Raw genomic sequence first — 22,422 nt, 5'->3', positions numbered from 1 at the left:
TCTATGGATGTTGTCATCCTTGTTTGTTGAGCATCCAGTGAATATAATTTTATCTAGTTTTCTCACTCTTTTCCACTACTACACACGTGGCTAGCATTTTTTTAAAGCGAAGCTTTTTTATAATTAGGGTAGGTCCGTCTGTATGTAACTTTTCCCTTTTTTTTTGTTAATTTAGATATGTTAAGGTCTTAGCAATCTACATGTCATTTTAATCTGAATTTTTTTTGAGATAGAAGGTGGTCAAAAAGTAAATAATTAGCATAAATTCAAAACAAACAAAGATTATTTTTATGGTAAAAATATTTTTGCTCCTAATTTGAACATTATTAACTTATAATGTCACGTTTTTTTTGGAATCATAAGATTAACACAGAAAAAAGGTAGAACCAACGAGCGAGTTAAATCTAGATAATATTTGGGGGGCAGATGGAAAGGTCGTCAATTTTACATGTTGTTGTTCTATAGGTTTTGTGATTTTTTTCAAATTATTTTTTTTTTCTGTATGAGCTGAGATTAAACTATGTCTAGGTTGAAACCAATTGCATAGTGTACATTTACATACATAAATACACTCTTAAAAAGGTTTCTTCTAATTAATTACCGACTTATATTAACAACAAAAACAATATGTTATTTCAGCTGTCCTTGGGGGGGCAATGCATCGCAAAATTGACGACCTCTCCATTTGCCCCAAAAATATTGTTTCAGATTTATTTTGCTTGTTGGTTATATCTTATACCTAATTAATTACATACTTTTAAATTGTTTAGAAATAAGAAAAGCTGTATGTAATGGAAATGTTTCGACTGAACTTGTTAACAAGTTTCTGGAGCCTAGAGCCAAAATACAAGAGAACAGTTTGTCTGGTAAATTGATTCATTATTTTCTCAACTCAAAAAAAAACTTGACAATTAACACTTAACTATTGGGGTGGCGGGGGGGGGGGGGGGGATTCCCGATAGGTGATCGACCATCAAGAGGTGAGCAATTAAAGGGTTTTAATAATCAAATCAAGCCTGAATCATTTATCCATTTTTTCTACTGAAAGCTTTTCACTGTGTAGATCATAATTATGAAAAATATTTAGATTAATCCCCTAGAAGTCAGGATCTTTTTTAAAACTCTAGGTTAGAGGGGGAGGGGATGCATTGAATGTCCTCCTCTTGTTATCCTAGCTCCTATTAGAGCTAGGGACAAAAAATTGTGCATGTTCTCTGAAATCACTTGTAAGTTAGCCAAAGTCATATTTTGCTACCTTCATCCTTTTTTACTAAAAAAATCCAAAAAGCTTTGATTCTCTTTTTTTTGAAGAAAAAATATTTTCAGAAAATGTTTATTTCATGTAGATTTTATATTAACATGTATTTTAGGCAGCAGTTTTTGGATTTGATTCCTTACCCTTTTATTTAACAACAATAGTATAATATAGGATATATAATTTTTATACCTTGATTAACCTGCTAGGTTTGCTGGCATCCTGTGCCTGTGAGGAGAAAGATATATAAAAAAAACTCACTGTTATGTATAATCACTAATTTGAAAAAGCCTATCTTTTACGCACAAAAAAATCTTAGGGGCTCATCCAAAATGAGGTAGCTAAATATAAAACATAATATAAAAAAGCCATAATCAATTACTATATTAACTTTCTTTTGTTTTTTTAATTAAGAGGCATTGTCATGAAAGGGACAATACTCAAATCATCTACTGCAATTTTCATTTTCAATAATTTTTGTTCTTTTTTAGTTTTTGAAGATTTGAACCTGACAAGTATAATTTGTGAAATTGAAGTAAATAATACACAGGAATTAATCAAGCTCTTCTTACAGTATGGAGTAGATGTTAACGCTACAGATCCCACAGGTTTAACATACTTTCTTATTTAAAGTAACAGGATATATGTCTGTCTGTATGTCTTGGTGTTATACCAGAGGATCTTGCTATCTAATGAACTAATATGGTTCTCCTCTACAGTTAAGTTTCGCACAGGTCCAGGAAGGTTTATAACTATTTTTTTGGAAGGTTACCACTACCCTGCCAAGAGAAATAGCCCATAGAAAAAATACTACTTTCTCAAATTTTTTTTGGTTTTCAAATTTGCTCACCACTTAAAGGAACCCTGCACGAAATACCGCACTTTAACTGCTTGAAGCCTGCCACGAGTAGACCCAATACCCAAAATTTGAAGCCTCCAGCTTCAATAACAAAAAAGGGATCATGGAAAGAAAACAAAGTCATTCCTAATTAGGACAGAAGTCACTGGAAATTAATCTAAGGAAGGCTACTTATGTCCTTCATCTAACAAATTCTAACTTAAGGGAGGTGACTTATGTCCTTTGTCTGACAAATTCTTACATTAGGAAGGCTGCTTATGTCCTTCATTTTGCAAAACATAGCAAATTCTTGCAAAACATAGCAAATTCTTGGAAAACTTAACTTTTCTGTCCTTCACAAAGCTAATTCTTGCAAAACATAGCAAATTCTTACAAAACATAGCAAATTCTTGCAAAACTTTGCAAATTCTTACAAAACATAGCAAATTCTTGCAAAACATAGCAAATTCTTAGAAAACTTAGCTTTTCTGTCCTTCACATAGCTAATTCTTACAAAACATAGCAAATTCTTGCAAAACATAGCAAATTCTTACAAAACATAGCAAATTCTTACAAAATGTAGCAAATTCTTGCAAAACATAGCAAATTCTTACAAAACATAGCAAACTCTTACAAAACATAGCAAATTCTTGCAAAACATAGCAAATTTTTACAAAACATAGCAAATTCTTGCAAAACATAGCAAATTCTTGCAAAACATAGCAAATTCTTACAAAACATAGCAAATTCTTACAAAATGTAGCAAATTCTTGCAAAACATAGCAAATTCTTACAAAACATAGCAAACTCTTACAAAACATAGCAAATTCTTGCAAAACATAGCAAATTTTTACAAAACATAGCAAATTCTTGCAAAACATAGCAAATTCTTGCAAAACATAGCAAATTCTTACAAAACATAGCAAATTCTTACAAAATGTAGCAAATTCTTGCAAAACATTGCAAATTCTTACAAAACATAGCAAATTCTTGCAAAACATAGCAAATTCTTAGAAAACTTAGCTTTTCTGTCTTTCACATAGCAAATTCTTGCAAAACATAGCAAATTCTTGCAAAACATAGCAAACTCTTACAAAACATAGCAAATTCTTGCAAAACATAGCAAATTCTTACAAAACATAGCAAATTCTTGCAAAACATAGCAAATTCTTGCAAAACATAGCAAATTCTTAGAAAACTTAGCTTTTCTGTCCTTCACATAGATAATTCTTGCAAAACATAGCAAATTCTTACAAAACATAGCAAATTCCTGCAAAACATTGCAAATTCTTACAAAACATAGCAAATTCTTACAAAACATAGCAAATTCTTACAAAACATTGCAAATTCTTACAAAACATAGCAAATTCTTGCAAAACATAGCAAATTCTTAGAAAACTTAGCTTTTCTGTCTTTCACATAGCAAATTCTTGCAAAACATAGCAAATTCTTGCAAAACATAGCAAATTCTTGCAAAACATAGCAAATTCTTGCAAAACATAGCAAATTCCTGCAAAACATTGCAAATTCTCACAAAACATAGCAAATTCTTGCAAAACATAGCAAATTCTTGCAAAACATAGCAAATTCTTGCAAAACATAGCAAATTCCTGCAAAACATTGCAAATTCTCACAAAACATAGCAAATTCTTGCAAAACATAGCAAATTCTTAGAAAACTTAGCTTTTCTGTCCTTCACATAGCTAATTCTTGCAAAACATAGCAAATTCTTACAAAACGTAGCAAATTCCTGCAAAACATTGCAAATTCTCACAAAACATAGCAAATTCTTGCAAAACATAGCAAATTCTTACAAAACATAGCAAATTCTTGGAAAACTTAGCAAATTCTTGGAAAACTTAGCTTTTCTGTCCTTCACATAGCTAATTCTTGCAAAACATAGCAAATTCTTACAAAACATAGCAAATTCTTGCAAAACATTGCAAATTCTCACAAAACATAGCAAATTCTTGCAAAACATAGCAAATTCTTACAAAACATAGCAAACTCTTACAAAACATAGCAAATTCTTGCAAAACATAGCAAATTCTTACAAAACATAGCAAATTCTTGCAAAACATAGCAAATTCTTAGAAAACTTAGCTTTTCTGTCCTTCACATAGCTAATTCTTGCAAAACATAGCAAATTCTTACAAAACATAGCAAATTCTTGCAAAACATTGCAAATTCTTACAAAACATAGCAAATTCTTGCAAAACATAGCAAATTCTTACAAAACATAGCAAATTCTTGCAAAACATAGCAAATTCTTGCAAAACATAGCAAATTCTTGGAAAACTTAGCTTTTCTGTCCTTCACATAGCAAATTCTTACAAAACATAGCAAATTCTTGAAAAACATAGCAAATTCTTACAAAACATAGCAAATTCTTACAAAATGTAGCAAATTCTTGCAAAATATAGCAAATTCTTGCAATAACAAATTTTCAGCGCGATCCGACCACCGGTTCTTGAGATATGGTGACCTGGTGTCCTTGGTACCGACTGTAAGATTTGGGAAATGGTTCGAATCCAAAAATATTTTGACACTTTGTCAAATTTTTGAAGAAATAATACCCAGGTGACACCAAGCGTACCTACTGAGAGGACACCAGGTCAAAAATATTCTAAGAGTCAAAAAATTTTTGGACTTAGCCAAATTTACTAAGGATTCGAACCATTTCCCAAATCTTACAGTCGGTACCAAGGACACCAGGTCACCGTATCTCAAGAACCAGTGGTCCGATCGCGCTGAAAATTCGTTTTTGAATTTGGGACCCCTATTGCAAGAATTTGCTATGTTTTGCAAGAATTTGCTATGTTTTGCAAGAATTTGCTATTTTTTGTAAGAATTTGCTATGTTTTGCAAGAATTAGCTATGTGAAGGACAGAAAAGCTAAGTTTTCCAAGAATTTGCTATGTTTTGTAAGAATTTGCTATGTTTTGCAAGAATTTGCTATGTTTTGTAAGAATTTGCAATGTTTTGCAAGAATTTGCTAAGTTTTCCAAGAATTTGCTATGTTTTGCAAGAATTAGCTATGTGAAGGACAGAAAAGCTAAGTTTTCCAAGAATTTGCTATGTTTTGCAAGAATTTGCTATGTAAAGGACAAAAAAGCTAAGTTTTCCAAGAATTTGCTATGTTTTGCAAGAATTTGCTATGTTTTGCAAGAATTTGCTATGTTTTGCAAGAATTTGCTATGTTTTGCAAGAATTTGCTATGTTTTGCAAGAATTTGCTATGTTTTGCAAGAATTTGCTATGTTTTGCAAGAATTTGCTATGTGAAGGACAGAAAAGCTAAGTTTTCTAAGAATTTGCTATGTTTTGTAAGAATTTGCTATGTTTTGCAAGAATTTGCTATGTTTTGTAAGAATTTGCTATGTTTTGCAAGAATTTGCTATGTTTTGTAAGAATTTGCTATGTTTTGCAAGAATTTGCTATGTTTTGTAAGAATTTGCTATGTTTTGCAAGAATTAGCTATGTGAAGGACAGAAAAGCTAAGTTTTCTAAGAATTTGCTATGTTTTGTAAGAATTTGCTATGTTTTGCAAGAATTTGCTATGTTTTGTAAGAATTTGCTATGTTTTGCAAGAATTTGCTATGTTTTGTAAGAATTTGCTATGTTTTGCAAGAATTTGCTATGTTTTGCAAGAATTAGCTATGTGAAGGACAGAAAAGCTAAGTTTTATAATATTTTGCTATGTGATGGACCAAAAACCAATTTTATGCAAGATTTTGCTATGTGAAGGATCAAAAACCTAGGTTTTGTGAGGTGAAGGGAGGCTACTTATGTCCTCAATCTTGCAAAATCTTTGTTAAGGGAGGCATGTTATGCCCTTCATCTAACAAATTCTCACTTAGGGAAGGCTACTTATGTCCTTCCTAGGAAGGTGACTTCTGTCCTAATTTAGGAATGACTTTGTTTTCTTTCCATGATCCGAAAATTTCAATATTAAATTACGCCGTCTGGAAGCAAAATTAAAAGCTTATCTTTGTCAGAATTTTAGACAGCCAGTAACTGATAACATTATTGCAATAAAACGTCCCTTTTTATAGTCAAAATGTCTTTTAAAAATTCGGTTTGAATTGCGTTTGAAAGCGTAAAATCATAGCGGGAAAAAATTAAACTAATGTAAGTAATACAGATGCTCAGTTGTGATTGGTTGTTCAGCAGACTTAGCGTACACTCAGGCTTCTTATTGGCTGGAAATTCTAGAGGCTGGCATTCTCAAGCTACAGTACTCTCAATACAATGCAATATAAACTGAATTTTTTTGAATGATTTTGACTATAAAGAAGAGTGTTTTTATTGGATGAACGTTATCAGTTACTGGTATCCTAAGTTTCTGCCAAAAATAAGCTTATAATTTGCTTTCTAGGCGACGTATTTTAATAATGAAAATTCTATTATTAGCAATCAAAAACTTTCAAAATTTTCATAGTACTAAAAATGTGATTTGAAATGTCTATAACTTTTTTGTTTTTGAAGCTGGAGGCCTCAAATTTTGGATATTGGTTCTACTCTTGGCAGTCTTTCAGCAGTTCAAGCGGTATATTTCTTGCATGGTTCCTTTAAGGGAAGCTTCAGTTATTTTTCACCAAGATGGTTTTAGGCTAATTTTTTATCAAATTAAATTGTGATGTTTTTTTCAATAACCTTTGAATGTAGTCACTTAAATGCTATAAAATACAGGAATGTTAGAAAGTGCTAGGGATGCTACCTCTATTATTAAATACAGGAATGCTAGAAAAGGAATTGTTACAATCCTGTATACTTATTGTCTTCTTTCTGTGCACTAAGATCTGGTGAATGGCTGGTTATCGGACACAGATATGGAATGGTTAATTCAGGAGGAAACTGAAGATATAGCAGAAATACTTAGAAAAGGAGGTAAGCTTAGTTAATAATTCTATATTTTGAATATGTCTATCCTAACATTTCATTCAGCTTTTTATGAATTCTTTCTATTGATCACGTACAAAATAAATATATAAAAATATTGAGATGAAAATTATTGCAATTAGATATAGTCTTTAATTTATTCAATAAGCGGTCAGAAGAGAGGTTATGGACGTTTAATCCACCCTTATTGTAAAATTAAGGAGGGGGAAGGGGAAATCTTGGTCATTCATAAAGGTTTATTGATTTCTTCTTTAACCCTGAACAGTCGGGCCCCTTGCCGCACCTTAATTGGATGGGGGGGGGGGGGGAGCGTACAAAATTGAAAAAAATTTATAAGAGGATAACGCCCAAACAGCTGTAATTTTCTTATTTTTAAGCTATAAGAAAATTTTTTTGCAGAATATATTTATCTTTATGTAAATTATTGTAGAAATGTCAAAATATAAATTTCAGCGGCCGCAGCTGTGCTTTGCAGCTTCCAGCCGCCGCAGTCGGTGGCCGGCGGGAAAACGGCGGCGGATCTTTATGAAATTTTAATATGTTTTGGAGCCATGTAAGAAAAGCTTAAGTTTAAAATTTGAAGTCTTTAAGTCAAAAATTGCGGCAACAGGAGCCTTTTAAAGATTTCTGGAGACCTGGAGGATCAGGACCTGCAGGATCATACCTGGAACCAGATATTGACTTGAACAACTGTATAACATATTAGGAAGTATTACAAGAGAATAGTTTAGTATTTTGGTAAGATAAAATGGTTTGTTTAAGTCAAAATAATATTTTTGTTCTTTACCTGGATGACCCTGCCAGGTTTGCTGGCATCCTGTGCCCGCCAGGATGGAGATATTCAAAAAATTCCAACTCTCAGTTATGTGTCATACCCATACATAAAATGTCACGCAGTTTGGGCTCTTTATCTTTCACACACAGAAAATGAGATAGAAAAAAAGGGAGGGGGGGGGGGCGTTCAACGCCCTCCCCCCCAACTGTTAAGGGTTAAAAGTAAAACTTATAATATATATTTTTATCAATAATATAATAGTTATTCATTGCATCCTGTTATAGACAGCTTTCCGCAAATATAAAGGACTGGGCTAACAAAAATGATAATAAGTTTATGATTTTTTTATAATCATTGAAAATTGTCTGTAAGAGGATGCTACACATTATTTTTCAATATGGATGAGAACTGATTATAATCCAGCAAATATCAACCACTTTTAAAGTTGTACCATAAATATATTTGAATTCTTAAAATGTTATAGAATAATTATTTCTCGCATCGTATCTAAACAGCTTTCCAAGGATATAAAATGTACAATTATAAGATTAGCCCCAATATAACGTAGACACGGGGTAAAAAAACTGCTTTCAATCTTATGGTTGTAAACTTTTATATTCATAGAAAACTGGATATAATACAATGCTAGACATAGTTTTTTTGTATGGACAAGAACCAGCTCTAATCCACCGGATGCCAAATGGTTTGAGTGAATATGCAAAATCATGTTACATATTCAAATATTTAGGAAAAACAAGTCTCCACTTTGCAAGTCAGAATGGTCATACTTCTGTAGTACAGCTTCTTTTGGATAGAGGATCTCTTATTGATAAGAAAGATAATCTTGGTATGTTTATTTATCTATCTATCCTTTATTTAACTGTCCATACATACCTTTTGATTTTATCAATTTCTATAGTTTCTCCCTATTTTTTAATCTATTTATCTATCCAACTAGTTTTTATTTACTATTGTTGTGCCAGATACTTTTTTGGCCAGATACCAGATATCTGGCTAATTTCTAATGCCGGATATGGGCTACACCGGCTACCCAGCATTGCAAATCAGCCAGATAGCCATCAAACAGATAAATATATATATAGAATAATTTTTGTATTATGTACCAGGATCTATTTCAAATATTTGTGACACCTTGATCAGCACCATGACCACTGTTGGAACTTTTTCTCCTGTTCAAAAATTGTCTAACTTAAAAAGTTTGGGGGTCTGTATTTTTAAGGTTAAGAAAATTAAGTGATATACCTTATTGGGGTGGGATTCTCATTCAATTTCTTGTGATCATCTATTGAAGCCATAACATACGATGCTCTAATGCGCATAGAGGTATTTTGTTAAGCAACATTTAAACAGATAACCAACCCTTTGATTGCACCCATTGTCTGGAGCTCCATATCATGGTAATTAGTTGCGCCTGTTTATTGGTGTCAATGCCAGACATTTCAGAAGTGGGTACCATTTTTAACATCTCTAGTAAAATTATGTTCTTTAGAATGAGCTTTATTTATTACACCTTTTTCTATATTCAATATTGTCATAAATGGCATGTCTTTAAACAAAATAAATATCCACATAAAACTCTGACATATCTGTGACATAAATTATTATTTAACTATCTTTAATAAAGTTGCTGCAATATAATTCCAAGGAAAAAAATATTGACTGCACCTTAACTGTCAAATTTGGTCAATTTAAAGCAATATTAGAAAGATTTTTAACCCTTACAGATCAGGCCCCAATTCCCACCTTAATAGATCGGGGGGTTGTGTTCTTGGCTTCTGTTACAGATAAAGACGTAAAAATTTTTTCTGGTGGTTCATGTGTATTTTTAGAGAAAATTACTTTTTCTAGTCATAGCAGTCAGGCCGCTCCTTAGCCGCTTTTTAGCGGCCAGTTGCTAAATTTTAAAACAGCTGTAGAGTGGCCAATTTTGCAGCTAGGATGACCAAATTTTAGGACGGACTTTTACGCTACCCAACCGACTTTGACCAGACACCGCGACCGACACAGACCAGATATCCTAATAAAATCAACTCTTGCCGACGTATAATTACTAAACTTAAAAAGTCAAGAAGTCACAACTCTCTATCTTACCTCAAAAAAAATGACATTGAAAAAACTAGGGGGGGGGGTCAATATGACTCCCCCCCCTGATCTGTAAGGGTTAAGAAGATACTTGTAATTTTCTCTAAAATATTTAATTTTATGTTTCACCTTTTTGACCTCTTTAGAAAGCTCCAACATCTGTAAATTCAACTTTAATGTGAACGAATTTGCATGATGAATATAAAAGACAAAATAAGACAATAAAGGGGGTTAGGTGAAGGTACTCTAAAAAAAAGTACAATTTGACATCAAAAGGTGCTAATTCAATTTAGGAGAAGCATGTTCTAAACTCACCATAAGGTCCCAGTACATCCTGTGTAAACCCTTTCCACGGGTTGTTTTTACTAACCTAACAAGCCTTCTGGTGGGGTGTGTGTACCTGAACTAAAAAATATAATATCTATATATATATTTATTTCTGTACACCTCTCTCTGTATATCTATAACTGTACTCTGAACTAAAGAATATATTATGTAACTAATATATTTATATCTAGGTTACACAAGTCTTATGGTTGCAGCAGAGAAAGGAAACACAGAAGTAGTCAGAATACTTTTAGAACATGGAGCTCATGTGAACAATAAAGATAATTATGGTTAGTTACATAATATTATTATACTATAATTATATAATGTATCTTAAGTATATTCTATCTATCTATCTATAGTCGACTATTTCTATCTATAGATCTATTTACACGGCTCTCTGTATATCTATAACTGTACTCGGAACAAAAGAATACACAATGTATCTAACATATTTATATCTAGGATGGACAAGTCTTATATTGGCAGCACTGTATGGAAGCACAGAAACAGTCAGACTACTTCTAGAATATGGAGCCGATGTTAACCATAAAGATAATGATGGTTAGTTACATAATATTATTTTACTAAATAGTATATATTTAGTATATTTTATCCATCTATATATTTATCTATTTCTGTACACCTCTCTCTGTATATCTATAACTGTACTCTGAACTAAAGAATATATAATGTAACTAATATATTTATATCTAGGAGAGACCAGTCTTATGGGTGCAGCAGTGAATGGAAACACAGAAGTAGTCAGAATACTTCTAGAACATGGAGCCGATGTCAACCATAAAGCTAATGTTGGTTAGTTACTTAATATTATTTTACTAAATAGTGTATCTTTAGTGTATTCTATCTATCTATCTATATATACATTTACATTCATATATCTGCAGACCTCTCTTTGTATATCTATAACTGTACTCTGAACTAAAGAATATATAATATAACTAATTTATATATTTATATATAGGTCAGACAAGTCTTATGAGGGCAGCAGGGTGGTCTGGAAACACAGAAACAGTCAGACTACTTCTAGAGTATGGAGCCAATGTGAATCCTAAAGATAATAATGGTTAGTTACATAATATTATTTTACTATATAGTGTATATTTAGTATATTCTATCTATCTATCTTTAGTCTAAATATTGATCTCTGTACACCATTCTCTGTATATCTATAACTGTACTCTGAACTAAAGAATATATAATGTATCTAATATATTTATATCTAGGATGGACAAGTCTTATATATGCAGCAAGGAATGAAAACACAGAATTAGTCAGAATACTTCTAGAACATGGAGCTCATGTGAACCATAAAAATAAGAGGGGTTAGTTACATAATATTATTAACCCTTTACAGTCGGGCCCCTAGCCGCACCTTAATCGGTCGGGGGGGGTGGGGGGGGGGCGTTCAACGCCCCCCCTTATTATCTCAGTTCCTATTAGAGCTAGAGGGCTAAATTTTTTTGTGCAAGTCCCTTGTTTGATAATGAATTTCCGACCTTTTATAAGTCTAAGTCAATTTTCGCTTCCTTCACCCTTTTATTTAACAACCTTTGTTTTTAGGTCTTTTTTTACCTAAAAATTTCAAATGGCTGTAATTTTCTTATTTTTGAAGCTAGAAGAAAAATTTTTTTCCAGAAAATGTTTAACTTTATGTAAATTTTACATTTAAAATATCAAAATATAAATTTCAGCGGCTGCAGCTGTACTTGGCAGCTGCCAGCCGCCGCAGTCGGCGGTCGGCGGGAAAACGGCGGCGGATCTTCATGAACCTTTATACGTTATGTAGACATGTCAGAAAAGCTTAAGTTTAAAATTTGAAGTCTCTAAGTCAAAAATTGCGGCCACAGGAGCCTTTTAAAGATTTCTGGAGACCTGGAGGATCAGGACCTGCAGGATCATACCTGGAACCTGAAAGTGACTTGAACACCTGTATTTCATATTAGGATGTACTACTAGAGGATTTTTTAGTATTATGGTATGATAAAATGCTTTGTTTTAGTCAAACAAATATTTTTGCTCTTTACCTGGATGACCCTGCCAGGTTTGCTGGCATCCTGTGCCCGCCAGGATGGAGATATTCAAAAAATTCCAACTCTCAGTTATGTGTCATACCCATACTTAAAAAGTCAAGCAGTTTGGGCTCTTTATCTTTCACACACAGAAAATGAGATAGAAAAAACCGGATGGGGGGGCGTTCAACGCCCCCCCCCCCGACCGTTAAGGGTTAAACTATATTTATATATTGTATCTTTAGTATATTCTATCTATCTATCAATTTCTGTACACCATTCTCTGTATATCTATAACTGTACTCTGAACTAAAGAATATATAATGTAACTAATATATTTATATCTAGGTGACACAAGTCTTATGTGGGCAGCAGATTATGGAAACACAGAAACAGTCAGACTACTTCTAGAACATGGAGCCAATGTGAACTATAAAAATAAGTGGGGTTAGTTACATAATATTTCTGTCTTTAATATATTTCATATAAATATTGACGTTGCAATAAGTATTATCATCTTATTTAGTTCATTAATAGTTCTAATTGCTATTTAACTGTTTAATTATCTATCTATTTATCTTATTATCTTTCTGTATATATATATATATATATCCATTTATCTTTCTTTACAATGAACTAGCGACTTCGCCCCTAGCCTCTAGGGGCTTTGCCACAAGAGATAATTTAAAAAAAGAAAAAAAAGTGGTGGTGCAGCACCAATGCCTTTTTTACAAAAAAGATGGAAGGGGATTTTTTTTTGTTTTTTGGGGGGTTGGGGTTGTCCTGGCCACACTCAAGAAAATAGCCTGAAACCATCACAGGGCCATCTGATATATTCCCTGAAGAGTAGAATCCAATCGGTTCAGTAGATACCAAGATCTTAAAGGACGGGCGGACAGACAGACATCATGCTACTTTGTATTATAGATTAAAAACTCTTCCTCTCCCTTTCTCTTTCTCTCTCTCTTCTCTTCTCTCTCTCTCTCTCTCTCTCTCTCTCTCTCTCTCTCTCTCTTTCTCTCTCTCTCTCCCTCTCTCTCTCTCTCTCTCTCTCTCTCTCTCTCTCTCTCTCTCTTTCTCTCTCTCTCTCTCTCTCTCTCTCTCTCTCTCTCTCTCCCTCTTTCTCTCTCGCTTATACTCTTCCTCTCTCTATCTCTAAAACTATGCAATATTATGACATATCAACAATATTAGCAATGTTTATGGAGTCAATGTGAACCATGTGAATAATATTGGTTAGTTACATAATTTTATTATACTATATTTGTATCTTTAGTTTATTCTATCTATCTATCTATATATAGTCTAAACATATATCTCTGTACACCAATCTCTGTATATCTATAACTGTACTCTGAACTAAAGAATATATAATGTAACTAATATATTTATATCTAGGATGGACAAGTCTTATAAATGCAGCACAGTATGGAAACAAAGAAACAGTCAGACTACTTCTAGAATATGGAGCTCATGTCAACAATAAAGATAATGATGGTTAGTTACATGATATTATTATACTATTTAAATATTGTATATTTGGTATATTCAATCTATCTATCTATCTTTGCAACATCTCTCTGTATATCTATAGCTGTACTCTGAACTAAAGAATATACAATGTATCTAATATATTTATATCTGGAAAAGACAAGTCTTATTCATGCAGCAGGGAGTAGAAACACAGAAACAATCAGACTACTTCTAGAACATAAAGCTGATGTCAACCATAAAGATATAAATGGTTAGTTACATAATATTATTATACTATAATTATATAATGTATCTTTAGTATATTCTATCTTTCTATCTATAGTCGACTATATCTATCTATATATCTCTTTACACGGCTTTCTGTATATCTATTACTGTACTCTGAACTAAATAATATATAATGTATCTAAAATATTTATATCTAGGATTGACAAGTCTTATGGTTGCAGCAGAGAAAGGAAACACAGAAGTAGTCAGAATACTTCTAGAACATGGAGCTCATGTCAACCATGAAGATAATAATGGTTAGTTACATAATATTATTAAACTATATTTATATATTGTATATTTTGTGTATTCTATCTCTCTATCTATCTCTGCAACATCTCTCTGTATATCTACAGGGTGAGTCAGAAAAAGCTGAGTTTTCCGATTTTCTCATACAACCAGTAGGAATATGGAAAAAACAATTATAGATTCTTGTTCTCTATAAAAATATACATTAAACTTAGAAAAGGTGTTTTTGAATATCTCTGAAAACAACGGCGCTTTTTATAGCATAAAGATTTCAAAAAGTGTGTGTGATGACTTTTTCAGCCATTACTTTGTACTTTTTAGGTAGATTTATTTATAATAAAAAAAAGTCTATTATTCTAAAAAGATAAACAAACATATATTTTGATTATTTAAATTTTTATTCAACAAATTGTAAATATTTAACATCTTAAAAATACAATTTATTTAAATTAAATTATCACATTATAAATCAAACGTTTTGTTGTTATCTATTGTTAAGATTTAATACCCCATGACCGGAAAACCAGCTCTTGACCTGAAATATTACATCTTGTTACCTAAATTTCTCCCCCCTCCCCCTGAATTTCCTCTATATTTGGTGCAAGACTGGATTTAATCTGCAAAATCCCCGCCTCCTTTTGACAAATTATACTTGTGTGTTATAATCCATCATAATAACTTCATTTAAATAGGGTAGGGTTTCTAAAAGACATTTTTATTTTAAAAATTCAAACCTTGATAACTTTTTTATCTTAGGAGATTTTTTTGTCAAATAAAAAGGTATTTTTTTTCATTTTACTATAAGCTACGTTATTATAGAAGATTCTTTTAAACCACATGCATCACAATCAAGAAATATGAAAAAATGACAAATTGCAGTATTCTAAAAATGCTTGTGTGAGGAGCCAAAAAACATTTCACCTTTAAAACTCATTAAAGTACTTTTCTTAGACCTTTTTCTAAATAAATATTGAAATTTTAAGATTTTTTTATAAAAATAGATGAGTTATTTAAATTTTTCTTTATCAACATTTTTCACACATTGCATTTTTTGACACCATACACCTATCATAGAGGCCGCATTTTTAGAGATAATGAAAAACACCTTTTACAAGTTTGATATGCTTTTGTACAGAGAACAAGGACATATAATTATTTTTTCTGTATTCCTTCTGGTTGTTTCTGAAAATCGAAAAACTCAGTTTTTTCTGACTCACCCTATATACCTGTACTCTGAACTAAAGAATATATAATGTAACTAATATATTTATATCTAGGAAAGACAAGTCTTATTCATGCAGCAGGGAATGGAAACACAGAAACAGTCAGACTACTTCTAGAACATAAAGCTGATGTCAACCATATAGATAATAATGGTTAGTTACATAATATTTAAATATTGTATATTTTGTGTATACATCTCTCTGTACATCTATAACTGGACTCTGAACTAAAGAATATATACTGTATCTGATATATTTATGTCTATCTATCTATCTATATATTAGTACTTATATTTTTATATATTTGTATTTAGGATATAATCTCATTTTAATAATATTGTTGGATGAACAAATATGTAAATTCTTTCAACTTTATCTCTCTCTATCTATCTATCTATCTATATATCTATCTATATATTTATCTATCTATCTATCTATCTATCTATCAATCTATCTATCTATTCCCAACTATCTATCTATACCCAACCATCCAATTGCTACCAACAGCATCAGCGGTTTTTCATCAACAGTGACAATGAGACATCCTCAGCTAAATTGTGTTTTTAGTTGGTTTGACAGAAGGGCAGATACTTCCAGCTAGTCTGCTCTGGCTTCTACTTATCAGAGCTGGAATCGAGCAAAACCCTGGCCCAATATGGTATTGTAAAATCTGTAGTAAACGATTATCACCATTTGCAGTTCAGTGCTCAATATGTCATGATTGGCTCCATGTTAAATGCTCGGCCTCCAATCCATCAAAGAAAGAGGAAAGCTTAACCATTGGCATGGCCCCTGCTGCCTTCAATCTACCCCACCTTCCTCCCCTCAACAACCAACACCACCTTGATCTTGATCTTGATAGGGTTTTCTGTCTCGTAAGACACTACCCGTCACCATTTCTGCACTTCTTTCTGTGTCTTGCTATATTCGGTTTTGATATATTTCCACCACAATATTCGCAAGGAATTCTCTCTGTTCTCTGACCTACTGCTGCAACCTCCGGCTCTGGATTACAGCTCTTTCTGTGTCGGCTAAAATTTTTCTTAGAAATTGTCCTGTTACACTTGTCACATGTTCTTGTCTCTGGATTTACTGACCTGATACCCGTACAGACCTTTATGTGATTTTTCAGGTATCCTTTGAAATCGAAATTTTCACCACATTTCTCACAGGAGAATAAGTTTTTGTGGTTAGATTTCTCATGGACTCGTTTTCTGTGGATGATAAGACCTGTTTTGCTTTCACACTTTAATCCACAGTCTTCGTAGCTGCAAATAAACTCTTCCTCTGGATCCCTCTCAACATTTCTCTGGCCTGGGATGTCCTCTGTCCTCTTTCCTCTGCTCCTCTCCCAAGCATGTAAGTGGTTCATTCTCTCCGTGACAGTTGCTTTCCAGTAAGATCTGTCCTCTGTTAACTGGCCTATCTGTGTCCAGTCAATCCCAGCCTCTCTCAATAGTCTTTTCCAGTAAAGGATTGTTTTTCTTTTTCTACCTGGGACTTTCTCATAGCTCTCCAGATCCTCCATCCAGCCTAGAACTACAGCTTTCACTGTCCTGTTGTTGTCCATTCTGAAAACATTGCCTAATTCTCTCCAAAACTCTTTTTTCAATTTTCCATCTGACTGACTTTACGTTTAGCTCATTTCTGACATCCTGCATGTTGTAACCATCCTCCTGCATTTGGATAAGTGGGGGTTTTATCTTCTTACTCCAAAGCCATCTGTATTTCTTGTCCATTGTCCGCTGCAATCTGTTAATCTCCGTCACCTGCCAGGTTCTAGCTTGGCAGTCAAATAATAAGGTTGATTCGATGCAAGCCTCTATAACTCTTGCATGGTTTTGGATAACTTAGATCCTTTCAGTCTATTCTTGACCTTGAACCATGTAGTTCCGGCTCTCTTTATTCTCTGTTTATTGTCCTCAGTCTCTTCCATGTAACAGCCTAGCATCCTAATTTTGCTGCTGTCCTCCCTTTTAAAGTTTAGTTCTTCTTCTTTGTCGTCGATATTCCGTTCTTCAAACTTGTTCATAATTTTCTTTGTTTCCTGAACTCCTTGTTCCAGCTCTTTTTTCTTGCCAGCTAGGGTGGTATCATCAGCAAAGAGTCCTTTATCAATCCTTATTCTTTTTGCCTCTGAATTACCACTCTCTTCCCATTTAACCGAGCTGGGAAAAGTGCTACCTGGGATCCAGCAGTAGCTAATGCCAACTTCAAGTCCTGTTTCGTCCGCCTTTCTTTTCCGTGCCTTGGCTCCCGTCTCATAACCACTTGGTGGAATATATTAAAAAGCACTGGAGAGGATGGACAACCCTCTCGGAGACCTCTCTGGGGCACCCAGCTCTCACTTGTGCCTTCTCTTCTCTTAATTTTGTAAAAGGTGGTTTCATGTAAATCCATGATAACTCTGAGTCCTTTACCTCTAGCTCCGTATTTCTGTAGGATCTTCCATAACATCGGTTTGTTTACTCTCGGGTAAGCTTTCTTTAAGTCCAGCAGTCTGGCCCCCGGCATTTCTCCTTCCTCTATGGTTATATCTGCAGCGTCAGCTCTCTTTATCAGGTCCTTGGTGTCCTCTTGAATTCTGTACATCATCTGAGTTACGTCACAGGTGGATCTATTTTTCCTGAATCCTGCTTGGTTGTCGTCAATTAGTTTAAGGTTTTCTGACCATACTCTCAACCTGCTGGCCATGATTCTTGCCAGGATTCTGGAACCCATGGCTAACAGGCATACTCCTCTGTAATTATTCACATTGTTTCTGTCGCCTTTTTTGAAAAGTGGGATAACCAAACCGGATTTCAAGCTTTCTTCCCATTTTTCGGCTCCATACTCGAACATAAACTGAACTATCTCTATAACTTTCTCTATGACTTCTGGCCCACCCTTAAACAGGTATATGAGCCTTACTCCGTCCTCTCCTGGAGCTGATTCCTTCATCTTCTTCATCTCCTTCAGGATTTCTTCCCTGGATGGTGTGGCATTCAGGATCTCAGCTTCCCTAGTAGCTTCTTCAGTTTCGCTGATTCAACTAAGTTGGCTGTGGCCTCCATCTCTTCAGGATCATTTTCAAACCGGTCCTTTGAAATTTTTTGAAAATGAACCTTGAATTCCTCCTTTGTAAGATTAGTTGATTCAGGTGCTCGTGTCATGCCTCTGGTCCCTAGTTCTTTCAGTTTCTTGTAAACTGCTCCTGTGTCTCCTCTCTCGCCTGCTTCTTTACACTCATCAACAATGTCTGACCACCAGTCTTTCTCCCATTGTCTGGTCTTTCTCTGTAGTTCTGTTCTTGCCTGTTTTAGTTGATCTTTTGTCTGCTGTAGTTCCAGGTTTATTATGTCAGCTTCTTGTTGTGTGTCTGTTTCTCTCTGTCTCTCCATTAGGTTGTTTCTTTGAGTCAGCTTGCCAGTGATGTTTGCTCTTAGTCTTTCTATCTCTCCTTCTCTGCCTGCCATCCATGGATTTAAGACCTTTTTTCTTGGGTACCACAGATGTCTTCAGCTGCTTTGGTTACAACCTCTGTCAGCTCGTTCCATTTTGTTCTGCTGTCTCCTACATATGGCTCTGTTCTCTCCTGTTCCTCTAATAGTAGTTCAACTCTGTCTCTTTATCTTGTAGCAATCTCATCATCTTTCAATCGTTCCCAGTTGATTTTTGGCGTCTTTTTTCTGTTCGTGTAAATTTTTTTCTTTGGTTTATTTATCACTAATGTCATCCTCTTTGGTTTATGGTCTGACATGGAAAATTCGCCCAAGGTGCAAATTTTCCTGACTAAATTATGTCTCTGGCTGTTTTTCATCAAGAACCCGTCCAATTTGTACCATCTGCGTAGCGCTGGGTTGAACCATGTGCCTCTCCGTTTATGATTTGAAAAACTGTTCACATAGCACAAATTGTTTTCTTCACAGAAATCTAGTAACTCCTGTCCCTGTCTGTTCGTTTCTCTGAGTCCAAATTTGCCGCAAATATTTGCTCTGTCTTCGTTTCCTCCAATGTGTGCGTTAAAATCGCCGCCAACAATTAACACTTCGTCCTTGTTGGCCCACTGTATATGAAGCCTCAGGTCCTCTTTGGCTTCCTCAATCTCTGCCTCATTATTCCCCCTCCAGACAGGCAAGTATGTGGAGGTGAGGGAATGGCCCATTGTTTTAATTGAAATTGACTGTTGACTATGCTTGGTTATTTGTCCTTGTTCACACCAAGCTTGTAAAGTTTGACCTCTCAATAATATGGCTGCTTTATTTGTGTGGACTATAGCAATTAATTTTTTGTCCTCTCCAAGCCATATGGTGCCTTGTCCCTCTCCATTGACCTCTGAGAGGAGCACTGCATCCCAATTGTTCTTATTTGCTTTCTCCGCTATCTCTCTCAGTCGTCTCCTGTTCCTCTGTCTCAATGATACTCGTTGGACGTTCCATGTTATCACATTTAATAAGCTCTTTTGACTAGTTGTGTTTATTCTGGCTCTGCGTTTTTCATTCTGTTTCTCCTTCCTCCTTTCTCGTCTGGCTCTCTTCCCCTCCTCTGTCTTGTCTCTTGGTCCCGGGTTTGGATGTATGGTCTGTAAATTTATCTCAATCTCTCTCTCCCTTCTCCTCCTTTCGTCTGTTGCAGTAATGGTGTTTCGCCTACATGTTTTTAACGAGGGAAAAAGCTCGGCTAATGCTTTCCCCCTCCGTTCCCAAAAAAGAACTCTTTTTGGTTCCCCTTGAACAGAGTACACCTCCAAGAAATATGTCTCCTCCGGGCTCCTGGTCTCTTTGCCACACTTGTTGATCTTGTCCAAGGTGTTCCTGCTGGCGCTTGTACTCTTGTACGGGAGCGGACCATTTGTACCAGCAACCAACACCACCTTAAAATCCAACGACTCCTTCATCATCATCAACGTCATCACCCTCACCTTGAGTTGTCTTGGGTATTCTTTCTCAGAAGATATTCCCCATCTTCTTACAAGCAGTTTAGTCGTTTGTGTCTGGCCAGATTGTTTGATGATATTTGGGCTCCACACCTGTCGCATGGAATTTTTGGCTTGGCCGTCGACGTATTTTGAACTCTATTTTCTCTGGGTGCACACTTTTTTCTGTGTCTTGCAAAGTTTGATGCAGACACTTCTTTTAATTATTTATCACATTTTTTCTTATTTTCACTTCTAGTTACTAATCCTGTACAGACCTTCTTGTGAGTAGTTAGGTTTGATTTTCCTAGGAAGTTTTTATCACATTTATCACATTTGAACATTTTTTTTCTGACTAGATATTTCATGTATTCTACGTTCATGATTCGTCACTCCTGTCTTGGTGAGACATATCCTGCCACAACCTTCATATGAGCATACCAGCGACAGGACTGTACCTGGATCCTGGTTCCTGTGCCCGCTCATTTCTGGAATCTTCTTTCCTTTTCTCCTCTCCCATTTTTCCAGGTATTTCATCCTGGTTTTCACAGCTTTCCTCCAGATTTTTCTGTCCTTCGTTATTTGACCAATTTTAGTCCAGTCCATGCCCGCCTCTTTGATGATTCTTTTCCAGTACAGCACTGTTTTTCTTTTTTTGCCCGGAACTTTCTCTACAGCCTCCAAGTCCTCCAGCCAGCCGAGAATTACAGCTTTGGTCATTCTGGAATCATCCATCCTCATAACATGGCCTATCCTTTGGAGTACACGTTTTTCAATTTTATATCTTAATGTCTTGATTTTGAGTTCGTTACGAATATCTTGCATATTCTTTCCCTCCTCCTGCATTTGAAAAAGTGGTGGTTTTGTTTTGTTACTCCAAATATAGCGGTATTTTTTGTCCATTGTCCTTTGCATTTTTAGAATTTCCCCGACTTGCCAGGTTCGGGTGTGGCAATCAAACAGCATAGTTGATTCTATGCACGCCTCTATAATTCTTGCTTGTAGACTTTTGGATATTTTAGTTCCCTATAAACGATGTTTTACCTTGACCCATGCACTTCCAACTTTTTTGATCCTGTTGTTTGTGTCTTCTTTCCAGCCCATTAAACAACCTAGGACGCGAGTTTTTCTGCTCTCAACCTTATTAAAATCTAGGATCTCTTCTTTATCTTCATTGTTGCGTTCTTCAAACTTGTCCATCACTTTTTTAATCTCTCTGACTCCTTGTTCCAACTCTTTCTTTTTTCCAATGACTGTTGTATCATCAGCAAAAAGCCCTTGGGAGATTTTTATTCTTTTGGCCTCTGAATTTCCTTTCTCCCATCTGCCTTGGCTAGGGAAACAGCTTACAGGAACCTAGTTATATTTTAATCCATAATCCAGGTTGGATTCCTCAGCTTTTCTTTTCCTAGCTTTTTCACCCTGCCTCATAACTACCTGGTGATATATGTTGAAAAGTTCCCCCTTCTCTTAGTCCTCTTTCTGTTGTCCATTCTTCACTCTCTCCTTCTCTGCTTTTTATACGGTAGAACGTAGTTTCATGAAGATCTTTCAGCACTCTTAAAAATTTTGGCCCCATTCCACATTTCTCTAGTATTCTCCAAAGAGCTGGTTTATTAACTCTTGGGTATGCTTTTCTTAAGTCTAATAATCTTGCTGAGGGTCTCGAGTCTTCAGGTAGAGTTTCTCCCTTGGCCTCCAGCCTCTTTAATAGATCCTCTGTGTCCTCTAGGATCCTGTACATAATCTGGGTTACGTCTGCCGTAGATCTTTCTTTTCGAAACCCTGATTGATCATCGTCCAGAAGATTAAGTTGTTCTGACCAGATTCTTAATCTATCTGCAGCGATTCTGACTAGAATTCTGGACCCCATGGCCAGTAATACAACCCCTCTGAAGTTGTTGGTGTTGTTACGGTCTCCTTTTTTAAACAGAGGTATGACTTGTCCTTCCTTCAACTCTACTTCCCATTCTATGGCATCATTCTCGAACATAAACTGTATCAAGTCCACAATTTTCTCCAGAATAATTGGTCCACCTTAAAGTATGTAAATCAGTCTAACTC

At 34.8% G+C, this 22,422-nt stretch overlaps 1 protein-coding gene across 1 annotated transcript in view; it reads left to right on the top strand.

Moving 5' to 3' along the window:
- LOC145306955 (uncharacterized) overlaps positions 1 to 16,241 on the top strand; it is a 39,733-nt gene extending 23,492 nt beyond the window's left edge. Inside the window, exons 5-11 of the mRNA XM_080149296.1 lie at positions 771 to 866; positions 1,747 to 1,863; positions 6,892 to 6,981; positions 8,517 to 8,615; positions 14,151 to 14,249; positions 15,519 to 15,595; positions 16,044 to 16,241. Of these exons, the coding sequence (XP_080005422.1) occupies positions 771 to 866; positions 1,747 to 1,863; positions 6,892 to 6,981; positions 8,517 to 8,615; positions 14,151 to 14,249; positions 15,519 to 15,595; positions 16,044 to 16,241 (776 nt within the window). The remainder of the gene's footprint in view (positions 1 to 770; positions 867 to 1,746; positions 1,864 to 6,891; positions 6,982 to 8,516; positions 8,616 to 14,150; positions 14,250 to 15,518; positions 15,596 to 16,043) is intronic.
- The last annotated feature ends 6,181 nt before the right edge of the window (positions 16,242 to 22,422 follow it).

This window comes from Acartia tonsa, chromosome 15, assembly GCF_053477335.1.
Source record: "Acartia tonsa isolate MP-2025a chromosome 15, ASM5347733v1, whole genome shotgun sequence".
Lineage (NCBI taxonomy): Eukaryota > Metazoa > Arthropoda > Copepoda > Calanoida > Acartiidae > Acartia > Acartia tonsa.
The sequence above is the reverse complement of the archived record's forward strand: the minus strand, read 5'-3'. Positions and strand labels throughout refer to the sequence as shown.